This window comes from Colias croceus, chromosome 17, assembly GCF_905220415.1.
Source record: "Colias croceus chromosome 17, ilColCroc2.1".
Classification (NCBI taxonomy): Eukaryota; Metazoa; Arthropoda; class Insecta; order Lepidoptera; family Pieridae; genus Colias; species Colias croceus.
In genome coordinates this window covers 8,634,601-8,653,484 of record NC_059553.1, presented here as the reverse complement: position 1 = coordinate 8,653,484, position 18,884 = coordinate 8,634,601, and the positions used below count along the sequence as shown (strand labels likewise).

The window sequence follows — 18,884 nt, the reverse complement described above, 5'->3', positions numbered from 1 at the left end:
ATATTTGGAAAGGAAATCATACAAAAAATGCAAACCCATGCAAATACATTTTAGATACCTTTAAATAAATAACGATACATATTCACGCATATTGACATCACCAAAGTCTATGGAAAATTAAATGCACTTTGCTAGAACATTCCTTGAAGTTAGATTATAAATATTTATGAATTATTTTCTACTTTCGTTTGAAGTTCCATAACAAATCCCTAGACTTTCTTGATGTGTTTTAAGCACTTATAATTATAAAATATGATAGAACAACGGACGAAATTATATTTTTGTCTTTGATTATAATTTAGCTTACTGATATATAAAGTGAATAATTTAATCTTGCTTAGAAAAGATTTTTATTTATCTGACAACACAAAATAAATCAAATATGTCTTATTATGAGCAAATATGAAAATCATCAAAAAATAACACACTTAATATGTACGAATTATAGGTACATATTATATTATAAACATTGAACGAACAAAAAAACTATTGAATAGCTTTGTATTTCATTTTAAATAAATAACCATTTTAACCTTATATGTATGGTTTCGTCACACAAAACCTTATTTGACACTGAAAAACTGAGCAATAAAATATGCATATATTAGGAAAATAATAACTATTTCATATATTATGTGGATCACAATTAACGCAACTGTAGTTGAGGTAACATTATTAATATATAATTGAAAAATAAATGAAAAAGCAAATTCATTTGGTCTTAAATATAAAAAATATTCTTACAATAGTGACTCTACGGTTTTCGCTGTTCTTTACTTGACAATAGATTAACAAAAGTTAAATATGTACTTTATTAGATAACTGACTGTAGTCAGACTAGCCTTCCACTAAATACAACTTGATCTTAAAAAAAGAGCGTGTGTGCCGATCACACGTGTCAGAAGTGAAACTTCTTTGGCAAGATTCAAAGATACCAAAATCGTGGCCTTACTCTATGACGTGACGGTATTACCATGACGCGATTTTGAAATTTTACTATCAGTGCGTCTAAAGAAGTTTCACTTCAAAAGCAAATACAATATGTAGATAAAAAAAAATTGTAGCTTTATTTAAAAAGTTATAAGAAACTTTTCTTCGTTAGTAAACAATTTTTGTACAAGTCTCTTTATTTTGGAATCGAGATTTATTCAATATAAAAAAATGTACTTCCATAATTTTTAGACAATCTAATTACTTTTATCAAATTTTCTTAATCCAAAGTATTGCTTTATCTGACTGAATTAAATATCTCTCTCCGTATTCTCTCTTATATCTGGTATTAACATATATTTTTTCGTAAATACATACATATTAATATGTTTGATGCAATAAATTATACAAATTTAAATCCAGTAATATGTTTACTTTGCAGGAACTTTAGGACGGTAAACAAAACATAACATTTAAGATATTATCGACCTGCAAATTTTTATCAATAACTGTTAAGCGGTTTTCAATCCATTTAAAAACTTTTACACCCACCCTCAAAATCCCTATTTGGTATTCATTTTTTAAAATAAAAACTATTTTTTCAACAATATACCAAAACGTTCAAATATAATTTTGTACTAAATAAATAAAAAAAAAACTTGGCGCCCAATGTGACATGTTTTTTCTAATAAACTTTTTCTTTTCCCGTGATAACTTTCGCATACTCTGTGTAAAAGCGCGGGAACAGTTGTATCGCGAAGTAGACTAGAGACAGATACGCGACTATGGCTAGTGTTAGAATGAGATCGAATACTGCTGGTTTTACGCTGAAACAAAATAAACACAAATTATAGTCGAGCCAATTTAATAGGCAACATTTGACGTCTATCAATTTTATCTTCGAAGAGAGGTAATCTGCTTAAAAACATCGATTAAAGTGAATTAATCGATACGGATTTGAAACATTTGTCAATCGAATTTATTAATTTATAATGATTTTTATTCACAAGCAATCAATGCATTCGATTCTAGATGTCGGATTTCGATTTTTAGAGTAACATCTCTAGTATTTAAAAAGAAAAAAGGTTTATTGACACAAAATTGTAGCGACGTCAGTTCTTCAATTTATAAATTGTTTATTATGTTTAGAATGGTTTATCAGTAAAATGAAATCTAAAAATTAATTGTGTCGGTCATTATTATTATAAATATGTAATCGTAATTGAAAAAAGTTAAGCAAATGTGCAGATCTAACAAAACAAAATATCATGTTATTCTATGTCGTCGTTACTAGGTTACGTTGTTGAATTTTGTTGAACTGTCAAATGTTGCCTATTAAAATGGCTCTACTATAGTATAATTTCTTTAAAGTTTCCGTCGAATTTATTCTATTTTTCAATAAAATGACAGACATCAAAATTAAAAAAATGTGTGCGTGTACTAGTGTACACGCGTAAGAAGTGAAACTTCTTTATGACCTTATTCTTCAAAAAATAATTTACTATATACAACTTTACGGAAATACGTCGAATCACGCGTGGTAGGGATGAGAAAAAGATGGCGCGTAACGGAAAAATGTTACACTAAATTTTTTTCCAACCCCGATAAAAAAGTTTCACTTCAAAAAGAGCGTGTGTATTGAGCACACATATCAGAAGTGAAACTTCTTTGGCAAGATTCAAAGATAGCAAAATATGCCACGTATAATTGCAACGTGACGGTATTGCCATGATGCGACCTTGAAATTTTACTCTCAACGTGCCTAAAGAAGTTTCACTTCAAAAAAATAATGAATAGAAAAAATCGATCATAATATCCCTCCTTAGGTACATCGAATCAAAATGTGGTAAACATTTTCTTTTCATGTTTTCAACACACATTCAACACTAAGATAGTGACACTTTAAATTTCAGAGATTTTAGTTTACTATCGCACTTTTTTCAAAATATTATAACCATTTTCATGCTACAAAACTGAAAATGAAACAACTTACACTTAGAGTAATTTCTATCTTTACTAATTTTATAAAGAGGAAAGGTTTGTAATTATGTATGTATGTATGGGTTTCATGCATAAACTACTGGACCGATTTTGATGAAATTTGGCACAGACAATCTTAGACCCTGAGAAAAAGCATAGGCTATTGCGAAATATGTACCACGGGCGAAGCCAGGGCGGACCGCTAGTAATTAGATAAATCTAATGAAATACTTAAATAGTAATAAAAACCCACCTATATACATATAAAACGGCCTTGGTCGGTCCGTACAACGCGAACTCCGGCTCACGCTTGTCCACCGCGTGGCTCGAACTCACTACCTCCATGTAACGGGATAGTGCTCGCTCTAGGGCACCTGTTATACCTGGATATGGGAAATTATATTAATTAAACTTGTATGAGGGATATAATAACACGTTATTGGGAGATTTTTTTTTTTTTTATATATCATAGAGTATTATTTGTCGTTATAAATAATTCTTTTATCAGGAAAGGAATGACCAGTGCTTTTTTATGAATTTTCCATAAATAATAAGAAACATAGTGTGAATATATTATCAAAGATGGTATATAGGAAAGCCTTCTCAAATTTAACTAAATTAATTACAATGTTTTAATTCGCTACAGCCTATTTTTGAATAATTCAATATTGTACATAAACAAAACCGTGTGTTTTAGCTTAATAATTAATTAGTCGTTTTTTCTAGAGATAATAAGAAGGTTTTGCAAAATTACAATACATAAAACGAAATTTCTCAATTAATTTTAGCTTAATTTATAAAGAATAGAAAAATTCGATCACGAGGCGGGACTCGAACCCGCATCCCTTCGCGCAATTCCGGGGCGGATGCCTAACCAACTCAGCCACTCGTGACCCGCCTGAGCAATCGAATTTATTCTATCCTTTCAGTTTTATGTGTCTTAAGGGACACACCGCGCGCCATCTATTGAGAATGATTTAACAACCATCTCAACCAATATGAAGCACTTTTCAGTGAATACAATATTGTAACGATGGAACGAGACCTTTTTTGTTGAATTCATACTTTTGGCTTCATGGCATTCAAATGCTTTATAAATATAAATTTATAAGTGGCTGAGTTGGTGAGGCATCCGCCCCGGAATTGCGCGAAGGGATGCGGGTTCGAGTCCCGCCTCGTGATCGAATTTTTTCTATTCTTTATAAATGTATATACTTAAGATTATAAATGTATTTACCTCCAGTCTGTGTAGTCAACACGTGCGGTGAGCGAGATTGCGACGACAAATATTTATACCACTGCGCCACTGACGACTCGTCTACGTTCTGAAAACGTAATAAATTATTATTAAACAATAGGCTATTTGACAGTATAAAAAATAAATTACTTTTTTGTGTAATCCATATATATATAAGGTTTTTGAAGCGATTTAAATTAATAAATGATATAAATAATTATTTATTTATTTATAAATCGTCGAGAAAAAACATCATATTTTTTAAAGTTACCACGTGACCGAAAACATCCACGATTGGCTGCATCTGCTATGACGTCACAGCGGCGTAAATAACAAATGATCCCAACGTTTATTCACGTAGTTGCTGAATTTCGCTTTTGGTTTTGTTTCTTGTATAACTTATTTCTTGTGATTCAAGGTGTCTGTAATCAGTTTTGTTCTTTATGTGTTAATTTTGTTTGTCATGGAACCTAATTTCGAAAAAGCAGGCAGTCGAAATCTACCTAAAGTGGACGCTATAATGGTTGGCATGTTCTTTAAAAACAACCCAGATTTTTACGCTCCTCAATAATTGAAAAATGTGAAAACAGCTACGTAAGTTATAGGTCTACCAGAATCTGATGGCATATTTATATTTAAGAAATAAAAGATTTTCATGTGGCAACTTATTTGACAACTATCAAATTGGTTGTCAAATTATTTGTCTTTTTTGCAATTGATGAATAATTTTTAGGATTTTGCCTAAAAATTCTTCGAAAATGTCGAAAAAACCGCTGCGATCACAAGCAAGAGGTGTTGTTTATAATGTGTATAGAAAAACATTCGATGAAGAAGGGTCAAACACATCACAATTTTCAATTTTGAAGATTTTATTGGTAAATTGGACTTACCCGTTTTGATACTTTAAATTAAAAAAGATTATAAGTAATATTTAGGTAACTATAATATTGTTTGTTGATTAGAATATAATTTTATGAAACTTATTAAAGGAGTTTCCAATACGGCTATTCGTCAAGTCCAAGCTGTCCAAGTCAATTTTTTTATGTGTGTATAAGTTAATGCTTTCGAAAATAAACATAGTTTTATTTTATTTTTATTTTATTTTATTAAAAATTATAAGCAGTTTTGATCTACATTAACATTATATCGATATTTTCACATGGCATACTGGTAATAAATATACAAATATAGGTATGTGTAAATAATAATATATATTACCTGTATAAAAGTAATATGTATAATTGTATATTATACATGTAAGTATGTACCTATATAATATTAAGCGGATATCTCATTATTAAGTAGAGTATTGTCCACTTATGTAATGTGACTAATGATATTGAGGACAAAATAAAAAATAAGCAGTATCAAGATCGTTCAGTCCATTTTCCCCAGGGTTGCACACTCAAAATTTTGATTTCCCTAATTGCCATCAGATTCTGGTTTACCTATAATATTTCAATCGTCATTGAACCTTTTTAGTCAAATGTACCTACAAACATGAATGACAATAGCACAATAATTATGAAGTATACATTTTTTAGGTTCCTTTGTTTTTCATTTCAGCCATCCAGTTTATAGGATTGACGTGTTTGTATTGATTATTTTCAATATCAATACAAACACGTCATCATCAATTTATATAATATATATTATCATTATCTTACCTCAAGCAGGTACCTAAGTAATGAGACGATTTATACTATGTATTGCAAATAAAATAAACTGCCTACTAGGTATTCAACACCATACTTACATCGAAGTGGTCTTCACAAAAAAATATAACTGTTTTAATTGATATATCTAATATCACTTGGATTTCTGCGAGCTAACTGCAACCACTTTCTACGCATTTTTATATCTTTTGGAGCACATATAAATACCTAGTTGGTCAGGGGTTTAAATAGTTGTATTTCTGCATCCAGGAACTACACACCAATAAGAACTCATTTTCTGGTTTTTAAACAGATTAACTTAATTATACTATAATTAAAACAAATACGAACAATAAGTACTAGGAGCAAGTTGATGTTTACGCCTCTGTGACGTCACCAGGTCGCGAGCCGCCATATTCTTCAAAATTGTGTTTTGGCGGCATATTTGAATATCATGTTTTTATTTTCCATTTTCTCAATGAATAACTACAAAAAATTAAGAAACATGTGTTTTGTGTGTTCTATAAACGTATCTTATTAATTTGAGACAGTTATCAAAACCTTGTCAAATAGCCTATTATTGCTATTTATACAAATGCTATTGAAAAATAAATCATTTGACGTGATGTTTTACGATGTTTAAATTTTAACCAAATTTCACCAACGACTCATTCATTTATAATGTCACACCAAGCATTTTACGCTAGTGTGTAACAAAAATACGGACATTTGTAAGAGAAATTTCGTTTTATGTATTGTAATTTTGCAAAACCTTCTTATTATCTCTAGAAAAAACGACTAGTAATTTTTTAAATACCCGCAAAACATCATCATTTATAAAAAGTACATTGAAATCTTTCAAATTTTTGTAAGCTGAATCTATACTATAGTCGAGCCAATTTAATAGGCAACATTTGACGTCTATCAATTTTATCTTCGAAGAGAGGTAACCTGCTTAAAAACATCGATTGAAGTGTATTAATCGATACGGATTTGAAACATTTGTCAATCGAATTTATTAATTTATGATGATTTTTATTCACAGGTAATCAATGCATTCGATTCTAGATGTCAGATTTCGATTTTTAGAGTAACGTCTCTAGTATTTAAAAAGAAAAAAGGTTTACTGACACAAAATTGTAGCGACGTCAGTTCTTCAATTCAGAAATTGTTTATTATGTTTAGGATGGTTTATCAGTAAAATGAAATCTTAAAATTACTTGTATCGGTCATTATTATTATAAATATGTAATCGTAATTGAAAAAAGTTAAGCAAATGTGCAGTTCTAACAAAACGAAATATCATGTTATTCTATGTCGTCGTTACTAGGTTACGTTGTTGAATTTTGTTGAACTGTCAAATGTTGCCTATTAAAATGGCTCTACATAACAATAAAAAGCTGAAGAGTTTGTTTGAACGCACTCATCTCAGGAACTACTGGTCCTTTTTGAAAAATTCTTTCGGTGTTAGATAGCCCATTCATCGAGGAAGGCGTCTGTCTCGGGTGTTCGTCTCGTTCGGACTAATCGGCGCGCGATGTCGTTGAACTCAGTTAATAACGGTTCCGAGTTAGTAAATAAGTTAGTTATCAATGAACTACTAACTTTTGTGCAAAACAAGCATGAGGTGATGGACAGTGAAAGTCTAGCGAGAATATGTGCTACAGCCTTTACGAAGGAAGATATCGAAATTGCTAAGGAGATTTTGTTTAAATGTACGGATAAACGCAATATCAAGCGCAAAAACAAGGATGGAAAAAACGATAAGGATCTTTATGATATGATTGAAATATTCAAGATTGTTGAACCAGAGAAGCTACCTATTTTTGTTGCACGGAATTTGAATAAACTGCCACCAATTACGTTCGACCACGTAGACGTAAGTAGGCTGTTAAAGGATATTCTAATAATCCAAAATGATATAATAAATATTAAGAATACGTATGTAACGAACGATCAGCTGTCTAAAGTAAGAGAGGAATGCATCAAAAGTCTATCGGGCAGTGATAGTTTTAATACTCATTTACTAAACAACAGCTTTAAAAATATTAATCGGAAGCGCGGTGCTTATATTGTGTGTAATAATGAATCAGATGATTCATGTTATCTATCTCCTAAGCCGGCGCTAGCGCATTGTTCGCAAACAAAGGAGGTGAACGACCCGAGTGCGGAGCAACCATCTCGCTCGCGCGCGGAAGAACGTTGCAATGAGGCTGTCTCGGTCGCACCTAAGCCTATTACGTCGTCGTCGCCGGCCGGGCGCGTGGAGGCCCGCACCGCGGTTTCTTCACTTGAGCAGCCGTTACCGAGTACGCATGCACTGAGACGGAACGCAAAGGTGAGTGGCCTCACAGCTGTCGGTGAATCACGCGCTATTCTATTGAATTCAAACCAATGCGATGCGCGAGCTTCGTTCGCTGATATTGTGCGTTCTGAAGGATTAAGTAACGTAAATATGGATTCCAACTGGACTATTGTTCAAAAGAAAAATAAAAATAGAAACAGATTTATTGGTCAAAAAGGAAAAGCTTTAACTAATGCGGAGAGTAAATTCAAGGCCGCCGAAGTAAAAATTCCTTTATTTATAAATAATGTTGATAAGGCTACCTCGCTTTTAGACATATCAAACTATATTAAGGATAAAACGCAAGTGGATGTAAACATTGAAGCAATAAAAATGAAACAGGAAAAAGAATATAATGCTTATAAAGTATTTGTGCCTAGGCACAAACTGGAGCTATTTTTGGATAATACTCTATGGCCCGAAGGTATTTCTTTTCGTCGTTTTGTACACTTCAGACGCAGACTGCATGATACAGATAAGTTATATAATAAGAACCAAAATGGCCAACAATAGTGCACCAAGACTACAATGTAAATTTATTACTTTTAACTGTAAGTCGGCTATACGTTCTGTGGATTATATTAGGCAATTATGCCAACAGGCCGACATACTAGCTCTGCAGGAAACGTGGCTATTTCCGCATGACTTGCAGTTCCTGGGGAGTATAAACCGCGACTACGGGTTTACGGGAACGTCGGCTGTAGATACCTCGGCTGGTATCATAAGAGGAAGGCCTCACGGCGGAGTGGGGTTATTGTGGCGTAAAAGTGCGTTTAAGGCAGTGTCTGTAATTCAGTGCAATAGTGTGCGGCTAGCCGCAATAAGTGTTCAGGTGTATGACAGGTCATTTCTAGTTTTTTCAGTGTATATGCCCGTTGATAACAGTGAGAACTTACCTGACTTTACAGAGTGCTTAAGTGAAATAAGTGCTATTATTGACAGTACAAATATCGCCTCTGTTTTTATTTTAGGAGACTTTAATGCACACCCACACACACTGTTTGGTAGGGAATTATTGAAATTTTGTCAAGATCAAAAATGGTTGTGCGCTGATATTTTAAAATTAGGTATTATGTCTGACACGTTCACATTTGTTAGTGACGCACACGGAACTACACGTTGGCTCGATCATTGCGTTGTGACCGAGGCCGCTTGGCGTTCTGTTTCTGATGTTAATGTTCATTACAATTCCACATGGTCTGATCATCTACCTCTTGAGATTAATTGTAACATTAATGTACTGCAACCTGTATCTAGTGTTAATTTATCCAGCCTAAGCAAGGTGTTGTGGGGTGATCGTAATTGTAGCCAAATAAATCATTACCACAGCCTATGTCAATCGCACTTTAAGAATGTTAATTTGCCAATTGAATTGAGTGACTGTCATGATAAAATGTGTAAAGATATACAACACACGATAATTATAGATAAAATGTATTCTAATATTATAAGTATTATGTCAGAAGCCGCGGTGGCCAGTCATATCTGTACGTCTGGTCATCGTCATCATAGGAAGCGAGTGGTTGGCTGGAACAAACATGTGCATCCTCTGCATCAAAAAGCCCGTTCTTTCTTTAAGGAATGGTTGATCTGTGGCCGGCCTAATACCGGGCCTATCTACAATAACATGGTTGAATCACGTAAAGAGTTTAAGAAAAAACTGAAATGGTGCCAAAATAACGAGCAAATGATGAAAATGGATGTTCTGGCCTCACTACACGCTAAAAGGGATTTCAAAAATTTCTGGAAACAAACTAACAAGTTGAACCATAGAGCAGGAATTCCTCTCAGTGTCGGTGACGCTACTGACGCCATGAGCATAGCTAACTTGTTTAGGGATCATTTTAGAGTTGAACCGTTAAGCCAGCGGCGGCAGGTGTCCAGCACTGAGAACCATCCGTCTGTTTGTAATCCGGTCCAAATCACGGCGATAGAAGTGGCGTCGGTAATTAAAAACATGGTAAGAGGTAAATCCCCTGGATATGACGGTCTCAGTGTTGAGCATCTGGTCAATGCTGGCTCTCATTTACCGCGAATTTTAGCTATGTTTTTCACACTATGCATTAGACACTCATATTTGCCGAAAGATTGTATTAAAACTGTGGTCGTGCCGATACTTAAAAATAAAACAGGCGACTCTTCGGATAAGTCGAACTATAGACCCATCTCGTTGGCCACGATATTGGCGAAAGTGTTGGACGGTTTGCTGGACAGATATTTATGCAAGCACCTAAAGTTGGACGAGGCACAGTTTGGCTTTAGAGCCGGTTCGTCTACCGAAACTGCTGTTTTTTGTCTAAAGCAAACGGTCCAATACTACACAAAGAGGAAAACCCCCGTATATGCCTGTTTTCTGGACCTATCAAAGGCCTTCGAGATGGTGTCGTATGATCTCCTTTGGCAGAAGTTAAGGAATAAAACGGAGCTTCCAGAGGAGTTAATTGGTCTTTTTGAGTATTGGTATGGCCACCAGATTAATGCGGTGAGGTGGAATAACGTGTTCTCTGAACCGTATGGGTTGGAGTGCGGAGTGAGACAGGGGGGGTTGACGTCTCCTCGGCTCTTTAACCTTTATGTGGATGAGCTGATTGGGGGGCTCAATAGAACTGGTGTCGGCTGCTCGATTGACGGTAAATTTGTCAACAATTTAAGTTACGCGGACGACATGGTTTTGTTGGCTCCCTCAATCAGTGCGTTACGGAAACTTTTAGAAAAGTGTGAAGAATTTGCCGTGGCCCACGGGCTCAGATATAATGTTAAGAAGAGTAACCTTTTAGTGTTTCAATCTCGTGGTTTTAGAGTTGACACAGTACCGCCGGTGTTTCTCGACCATACACCATTACAGAGGGTCTCTCAATACAAGTATCTGGGCCACTGGGTCACGGATGAACTCGTGGATGACGCCGACATTGAGAGGGAGAGGAGGGCGTTGGCCGTCAGGGGTAACATGCTGGCTCGTAGGTTTGCACGCTGCTCTCGGGAAGTAAAGGTGAGTCTTTTTAAAGCATTTTGCCAATCCTTTTACACGTGCAGCCTATGGGTTAGTTACACCCAGAGGGCGATCAATACCCTCCGGGTTCAGTATAATAATATGTTTAGGATGTTGCTGGGGTTGCCGAGATACTGCAGTGCGTCAGGAATGTTTGCGGAGGCGCGCACTGACGGATTCCACGCAATCATGCGAAAAAGAGCAGCATCCATGATGCGCCGTGTCCGGCAATCGTCCAGCAGCATCCTAGCTGTCTTCGTGGACAGATGGGACAGCAATGTCTTGAGACATTGGGTCAAAATCCATGTCTCAAGCAGGTTGTAAAAGGAAATAAGATTGTTTTTAATATTAAATAGAATTATAATACTAACATAGTTTTTAAGGCAATTTTACTAACAAATATATGGATATTAAATTAATCTGAAATAAATGAAATAAATAAATATATCATTACGCTAAGACCAACAGGAGCGGAGCTATGCGGGTGAAACCGCGAAGCACAGCTAGTAAAAAATAACTTACCAACGCGTCATCATACAAAACGGCATCTTCTTCATTCGTTTCATCAGTAATATTATACACGTGAGATGCGAGCGCTCGCGCAGTGAGCTTAATGTTTTCCACCAAATTGTGCACAGCCGTTTCCGAGGGCGTATCGAGGAGGGAGCTGCGCGATGGCGATTTGTGACTCTGAAATTATTAAATTACACTATGATATGATGCTTGAATAAATTTTAATATTTTTGTATGTTTGTTTCAGACATTAACGATGTAAATGGATTTTATGCAGTGTACGAAACGTCGGGATAATAATATATTGAGTAAATCGCGTTTAAAATCTTTAATTTCTAAAGGAATTAATGATATTATCTATTTTGCTAAATTTTGTCGTTTTAGTAGATAATAATAGATCTACATTTTAAGTCAAGGATGGATGTATAAATTACATGAAATTTCAGTTTTTGTGAACTTAGTTACTTTGAGGTGATTTTAGAATTTTTAAATTGGCATTTATAGCACTTTATAATCAGTGTGATTTTTTATCATTTGAGCTGCAGCGAACTGACGGGCCACATTACCTGCAGCGAACTGACACAGGCCACTGCCACTAAAAAAAAAGTGTGTGTACTTATGTACACGCGTTAGAAGTTATACTTCTTTGGCGTATGGAAAAAATACTAGAATATACAACTTGAACATAGTTATCAATTTTCATACCACCTAACTAACTTCATGCTGTTAAATTTAGGTGTCGGTGTGCGCGCGCATTGTAAAAATTCACTCTCATCATTTTCTCCATCGCGCCAAAAGAAGTATAACTTCAAAAAATGTACCTGCAGTGCGCTGAGTGTCAAAGCGGTCAGTCGTCGTATGCTGAACCGCTCGTGTGGCCAGGCCAGCAGCTCGTCCGCGAGGTTGATCTTCTTGTGCAGAGCGCGAACTTGCAGCCGGGACAGTATGGAGTGTGCGGGGCTCCCGGGCTTCGGGGGCTTCGACACGTGCAGGGACGGGGCGCCTGATGTGAGCGAGTCGACACATAGCACGAATGATACGTCCTGGAATGGTTAGGAGTAGAGGTCATATTTATTGTATTATTATAGTATAATAGAAAACCATAGCACCATCCAAAACACATCCATAGCACGTAAAATAGGAATGTATAAACATAGCAAGACAAAATTATGATTATAAACTACTTAATTTACTACTAACTACTAATTAAATAATAAATAATAATAAATAAATAATCTATATCTATATATATAAAACTCAAAGGTGACTGATATAGTGATCTATCAACGCACAGCCCAAACCACTAGATGTATCGGGCTGAAATTTGGCATGCAGGTAGATGTCATAACATAGGCGTCCCCTAAGAAAGGATTTCCCGAAATTCTTGCGGGAACGGGGAAAAACGGGGATGCACGTACAAAGTCGTGGGCGGAAGCTAGTTATCTTATAATATAAAAATGAATCGCAAAATGTGTTGGTAAGCGAATAACTCGAGAACAACTGAACCGATTTCGTTAATTCTTTTTTTATTACATTTCTTGAAGTACGAGGATGATTCTTATCGAGAGAGAACGTATTACTGTACCACGGCCGAAGCCGGGGCGGACCGCTAGTTATATAATAGAAACCATAGCACGCAAACATGACACGTATCCATAGCAGCCATCCATAGCACGCATCCAAAAAACACATCCATAGCACGTAAAATAGGTATGTATAAACATAGCAAGACAAAATTATGATTATAAACTACTTAATTTACTACTAACTACTAATTAAATAATAAATAATAATAAATAAATAATTAATATATAAAATTTTAATATTCTCTTTTTATTTAGTATGAATAATCACTACAATAGTACAAAATAAAATCGCTGTCGCTGTCTGTCCGTTCCTAAGCGTTCTAATAGACGAACGGCAAGTTGTGAACAGCAGAGGCTACTTCAGTCGTCGACAAGTGGTGATGCTAACTCCTATTTATGCTTAAGTATTTAAAACTGAGCAACGGATTATGGAGCTATTTTTTTATAGGTTATAAGATTAACATATACTAAATGTCTTTCTAGCTGTGACGTTTTTAACTTACCTGCAGCAACGAAGAATCGGCCGTATCCAAATGTTCCTCCAACCATTTCTTAGTTGCGAAATAGTTCAACGAGTGTCCCGTAGACATTAAGGCAAATAGCAAAGTAGGTGCGCCTCTCATAGCGGGACTCGAGTAGAGGCGAGAGAAGACACGGGCTAGCTCTAGTAGTGCTACCGCACCGGAGGCGTTTGAGTCTGCACCGAATGATAGATCCTGGAATGAATGAATGAATTTTTTTATTTTAGCAATTACACCACAAATGTTTTTTTTTTTTTAGTAAATAGTTTTTAAGCCTGTTTGTGTCAATTCCAAGTTTTGAAACAAAATTAAAAAAAAAAGACGTGTGTCACTCGGGCGGTTGCGCTATTGCATGCTATGCCTTCAAGCCACACCTCCGCCCGTCCCCGTGGGGAGCGTGAGGTTTTTTCGTTACGGAATTTCTCGATTCGGGCCCCGCGCTCAAGGCCCGCGATAGAAGCTATGCAATAGCTTAAAAAACATTAAATATATTTTCACGCTCAACTACAAGCAGCATGTATAAGAATCTATATAATTTGTACCTACCTAACATCTTTGTAACAACATATACGCAAATAAAGATAATTTGAATTAGAATTTTTATTCACTGAATGAAAAATCTTGTTATTGAATGGATTTTGATGCACTGAATGAAAGATCTTAGTTAGAAGAAGTTACCCTGTATGTGTGTACCAAATTACATGAAAATCTGTTCAGCAGTTTTTGCGTGGAGGAGTAACAAACAAACACATAATCTTTCACATTCATAATATTAATAGGATTACAAAATTTTCTTTAAAAGAGAAAGAAAGAATTTCTTTAAAAGAGAAAGAAGTCATTGTAAATTATCCAAAATATATAAATTTTAAAAGCTACATACGGGTACAACGCTAGAAGCGTCATAATGTGCAGCGATCACTATGGTCTGTGTGGACGCTGACCTGCCGACCAACTTGCCGTGTAGGGACACTGGCTTTGACTCCAATTTGTGTGGCGCTGCAGTTGATACAACTGTAATATTATAATAGATAATTATGTAGTTGTTGTAAGGATTAATCTATACTAATATTATAATTATAAAGCTGAAGAGTTTGTTTGTTTGTTTGAACATGCTAAAATAGGAACTACTGGTCCGATTTGAAAAATTCTTTTGGTGTTCTCAAATCGAAACCGCGGAGCTCAGCTAGTAACTTATAAGACGTTATTTATAATACTTACACTAATTCTTTTTAAAGAGATACTTCATAACAGGATATATGTATAAGTAAAATATTTTTTTAATAGATCTAGGTACTTTGGTCTTATCTAGACACGCGGCAGCGTGTCAAGCCGAGTTCAAGCGAAGAGAACTGGCGAGCAGCAGCCGTGTGTATATTTACACGAACCATTTCGAGCCACTTTTCACCCCCTTATAACTCGAAAACTATTTAAGTTAAATAAACCAAATTTGGTACATATCAAGAGGACCTCAAGATAAACAAGAACCTTAAATTTCATAAATACAGATTAAACAGTTGCGTAGATATTAATATCCAAAAATCGCAATTTTTAAGACTGACTATAATTTGATGAGGCTAGTTTTACATACTGTTTATATTTTGTGAGGTTCTAAAAACTAGCCTCATCAAATTATGGGGTTCAATAGGTCATTAGTTGTTTGCTTTGTGAAAATAATTATATTATTCAAATTAAAAAAGTTATATTTTGGAATAAACATTGTTCTAAGGGAAAATAAAACAATTGAGTTTTCAGTCAACCTAAGAACTTAATACATCTTTGTAAATAAATTTCTGGACTGTCTGCAGAACTTGGCACACATTAATTAGATCTCATTTCTTTTTTGGCAAATTAAGTCAACGATTGAACTCGGCTCCAATTTTTACATTTATGTTTTTGGTGGCATAAAAATTTACATGAGTAAGTAGCTATGTTAAATAATTTTTCCTACAATTTTTGCTTAAAGTTGTTAACGAAAAGTGACTTTATCACATTTTTATTTCATTATTAATCCTAAATCTATCTACAATTTCAATATTTTACTCACCAATTTGATACCCATTAGACGAGACGGTATTAAACATAGCTTCTAGCGCAGTGCCCGACTTCTCGTCTGTGATGAAGCTGTGCTGCAAGTCCTTGATGATGTACTCAAACTCCGGAGACCATTGCGCAAAGTATACTGGTATGTTGATCTCTTGTTGTGACATAACCGCTTCGAGGAGGTGGATATGCTGGAAAAAGCAATAATATATAAATTAAAATAGTTTTTTGTTGTTGAGGCAATGATAGTAAGTAAAATAGTGTATTTAAGGAATAACAAAGTATATTTTAATAATTTATATTGTTACTATTTAAATTTTAAACTATTCTAATCGTCTTTTGCAAAGTGAAGTGGCCAATGAAGATGATTTTTTTCAAATTAAATATGTACCATTAGTTACTTACTTTTAAACAGAGAATAGGATGCAAAACCTAATATAATTGTATTAAATTCTTGTCATTCATTAATGGTTATTTAGGTCAGGTTATTTCTTATAGAGACGGTATAAAATTATACATACCTCCTTCTCATCGTCAGTCAAAACCGTGTCATTCTTCGGCAACAACAGCACCAATGCGCCAGCCTTGCCCCTAATCTCAATGAACTGTTCAATGGTGACGTCCTGAAGCCGGGCGACGACGCAGTGGCGCGCCGTGCTCCACGAGGTGAGGGAACGACCTTCGAGGTTGAAGCTTGAGCTGCGGCAGCCTTAAATTGGAAAAATACACTTAATTGTACATGTAACAGTAAATAAATGTCTCCTATTGCGAAAAGAGGAAAAAGGGAGAGATAGTACATTATTGAACTTAGAAGTGTATATATGAAGTTATTATATATTATTCTTATTTTAGATTTCTAACATAAGTGAAATTAATCACATAACTGAAGATACTTTTCTTGAAATTATCAAAATTTTTAAATAAGACGTTATCAATATTTATAAATATTTTTTTAATATTCATTATATTATTATGTAAATGATACACTCAGGATGAACTACAGGGTGTCTCAAAAGTAAGTTTATATTTTGTGGATGAATAAAAAAAAAATAAGCGGTGTATTGAAAAAATGTTTATTAATTATTAAAGTGCATAATATGGGAATTTATTTCTTAAAAATAATATCGTCCAAATGCAGTCCATTGCGTTCACGGCACTCATTTAATCGAACACTAAAATTATTTATGACAGCTCGGCAGGTAAACACAGTGATGGCTGCCATTTCGTGTCGGATATTTTCTTTTAAATGCACTAGAGAAGTTGGTTTTTTGGCATACACTTTATATTTAAGATACCCCCATGTAATTTTACTGTTCGATTTAATGAGTGCATTGAACGCAATGGACTGCACTTGGACGATATTATTTTTAAGAAATAAATTCCCATATTATGCACTTTAATAATTAATAAACATTTTTTCAATAAACCGCTTACTTTTTTTTAATTCATCCACAAAATATAAACTTTCTTTTGAGACACCCTGTATAAGACATAAATTGAAAGGCCTTTATCAATCCTCAGGTTTTTTAAGTTCTCTATCCAAAACAATTTATTCGGTACATATTTAAATGGGAAATATAAAAAGAACACAAACCACATAGGTTTTTTTTTGACATAAACCAAATAACGGTACATACAAAAGATTCTCAAAGTTTGATATCTACATCTTAGATTGTTGATAGCAATATAAAATATATCACTATGTAAACATGTCCCAAATATAATGATAACAAGATTTGCTTACTTGTCTGTGTAAATTCAATGCAAGTCATACTCTGAATTAGCTATAGAGATAACTATTATTATTTTATTGTGATTTTCTTAAAGCCTAAATAGGCTGGTGAGTTAGCTGTTAGTAAGCAATCGTCATCACTCATGAACATATGCATGGCCGCTACAAATGGGTAGATGACATTTTAAGGAAGGAATTAATACTGAAAATGGGTAGATGAAATTTAATGAATGCTTATAAATTTTAAAAATTTCAATCCTTCCTATCAAGGGTAGATAAACTAACAAGATATATTAACATACTTATATATAAGTAAAGTCTACATAGGTCTACATATTTAACATAAAATTTTAAATTGTAATCTACATAATTTAACAAGATTATGTGATTAAATATGTTATACTTTACAAATAACTTCTTTTTAACTTAAAATATAATGGAAAGTAGGTGAGACATTTGTGAATATTATTGAAACTTTTTTACTCTATTTTATGAGAATTTATGCAACATAAATATCTGGAAATAGTAACTTGGAAATCCTTTTCTTAACATTAGTTTATATCTTGAACTAAACTGTTCAATAACATAAGTAAATGAACATTAAGCCAAATTGATTTAATAACTGTGTAATTGGAAGATAAATTGTTTTGCACTTTAGTTTTTATAATTATAACCTAAAAATAATTGAATGCATTTATTGCACTAACAGAAAAATGAAATAACTTACCGTGTGGAACAGTGTGGAGGTCATATTGTTGCATTCTATACACCGAAAATTCGTGAGAAGCAGCTACAGGATTCACAGGGGACATTATGATAAAAATTGGGAATACGACTAATAAATAATAAGGTAAATAGCCCTTGAATATTTCGGCAAAGCCGTCTGCTTGATCGAGCCACATTTTGGCGACTGTGCTGAGTGTGTTTGTAATGAAATTAATACATAAAATCAATTATTAATATAACAATCCTATTAGATGAAACCCTACGTGTGATAACTCGGTCAATGACACTCGGTTTTGCGTGACTTAACAACGCAATGTTGCCATTGTCATATTGCAATAATCAATTTTAATTGCCACTGCCATAGACAATAAGTAAACCAAGAAGGGAACATAATTTCATTATAACATTTATTTTATATTTTATTGCATAAATATATCTAGAATTTTTCACAATACGTAAAACATATTCTGGTAAGAGGTAAGTACAAGCTTTGATAATTACTGACTAGATGGCGTTGCGTGTCAATGGTGCCTAGATGTGGTGCTAGAGAATATAAAAAAATATTGCGTTTGATCATGAGAAAAATGCATATTGGTAGTTTTAAATTTTTTTAATTATGCTCATTACTTTC

At 34.1% G+C, this 18,884-nt stretch overlaps 1 protein-coding gene across 1 annotated transcript; it reads right to left on the bottom strand.

Moving 5' to 3' along the window:
- Positions 1-272: 272 nt before the first annotated feature.
- On the bottom strand, positions 273-18,544 carry LOC123699389 (nicalin). Its single transcript, XM_045646333.1, has 10 exons — positions 18,255-18,544; positions 16,317-16,504; positions 15,800-15,986; positions 14,636-14,766; positions 13,738-13,950; positions 12,470-12,691; positions 11,658-11,825; positions 4,148-4,235; positions 3,164-3,293; positions 273-1,757 (listed from the first exon to the last, which is right to left on the bottom strand). The coding sequence occupies exons 1-10, from the start codon at positions 18,427-18,429 to the stop codon at positions 1,616-1,618; spliced, it is 1,644 nt and encodes a 547-aa protein (XP_045502289.1). The 5' UTR covers positions 18,430-18,544; the 3' UTR covers positions 273-1,615.
- Positions 18,545-18,884: the final 340 nt, after the last annotated feature.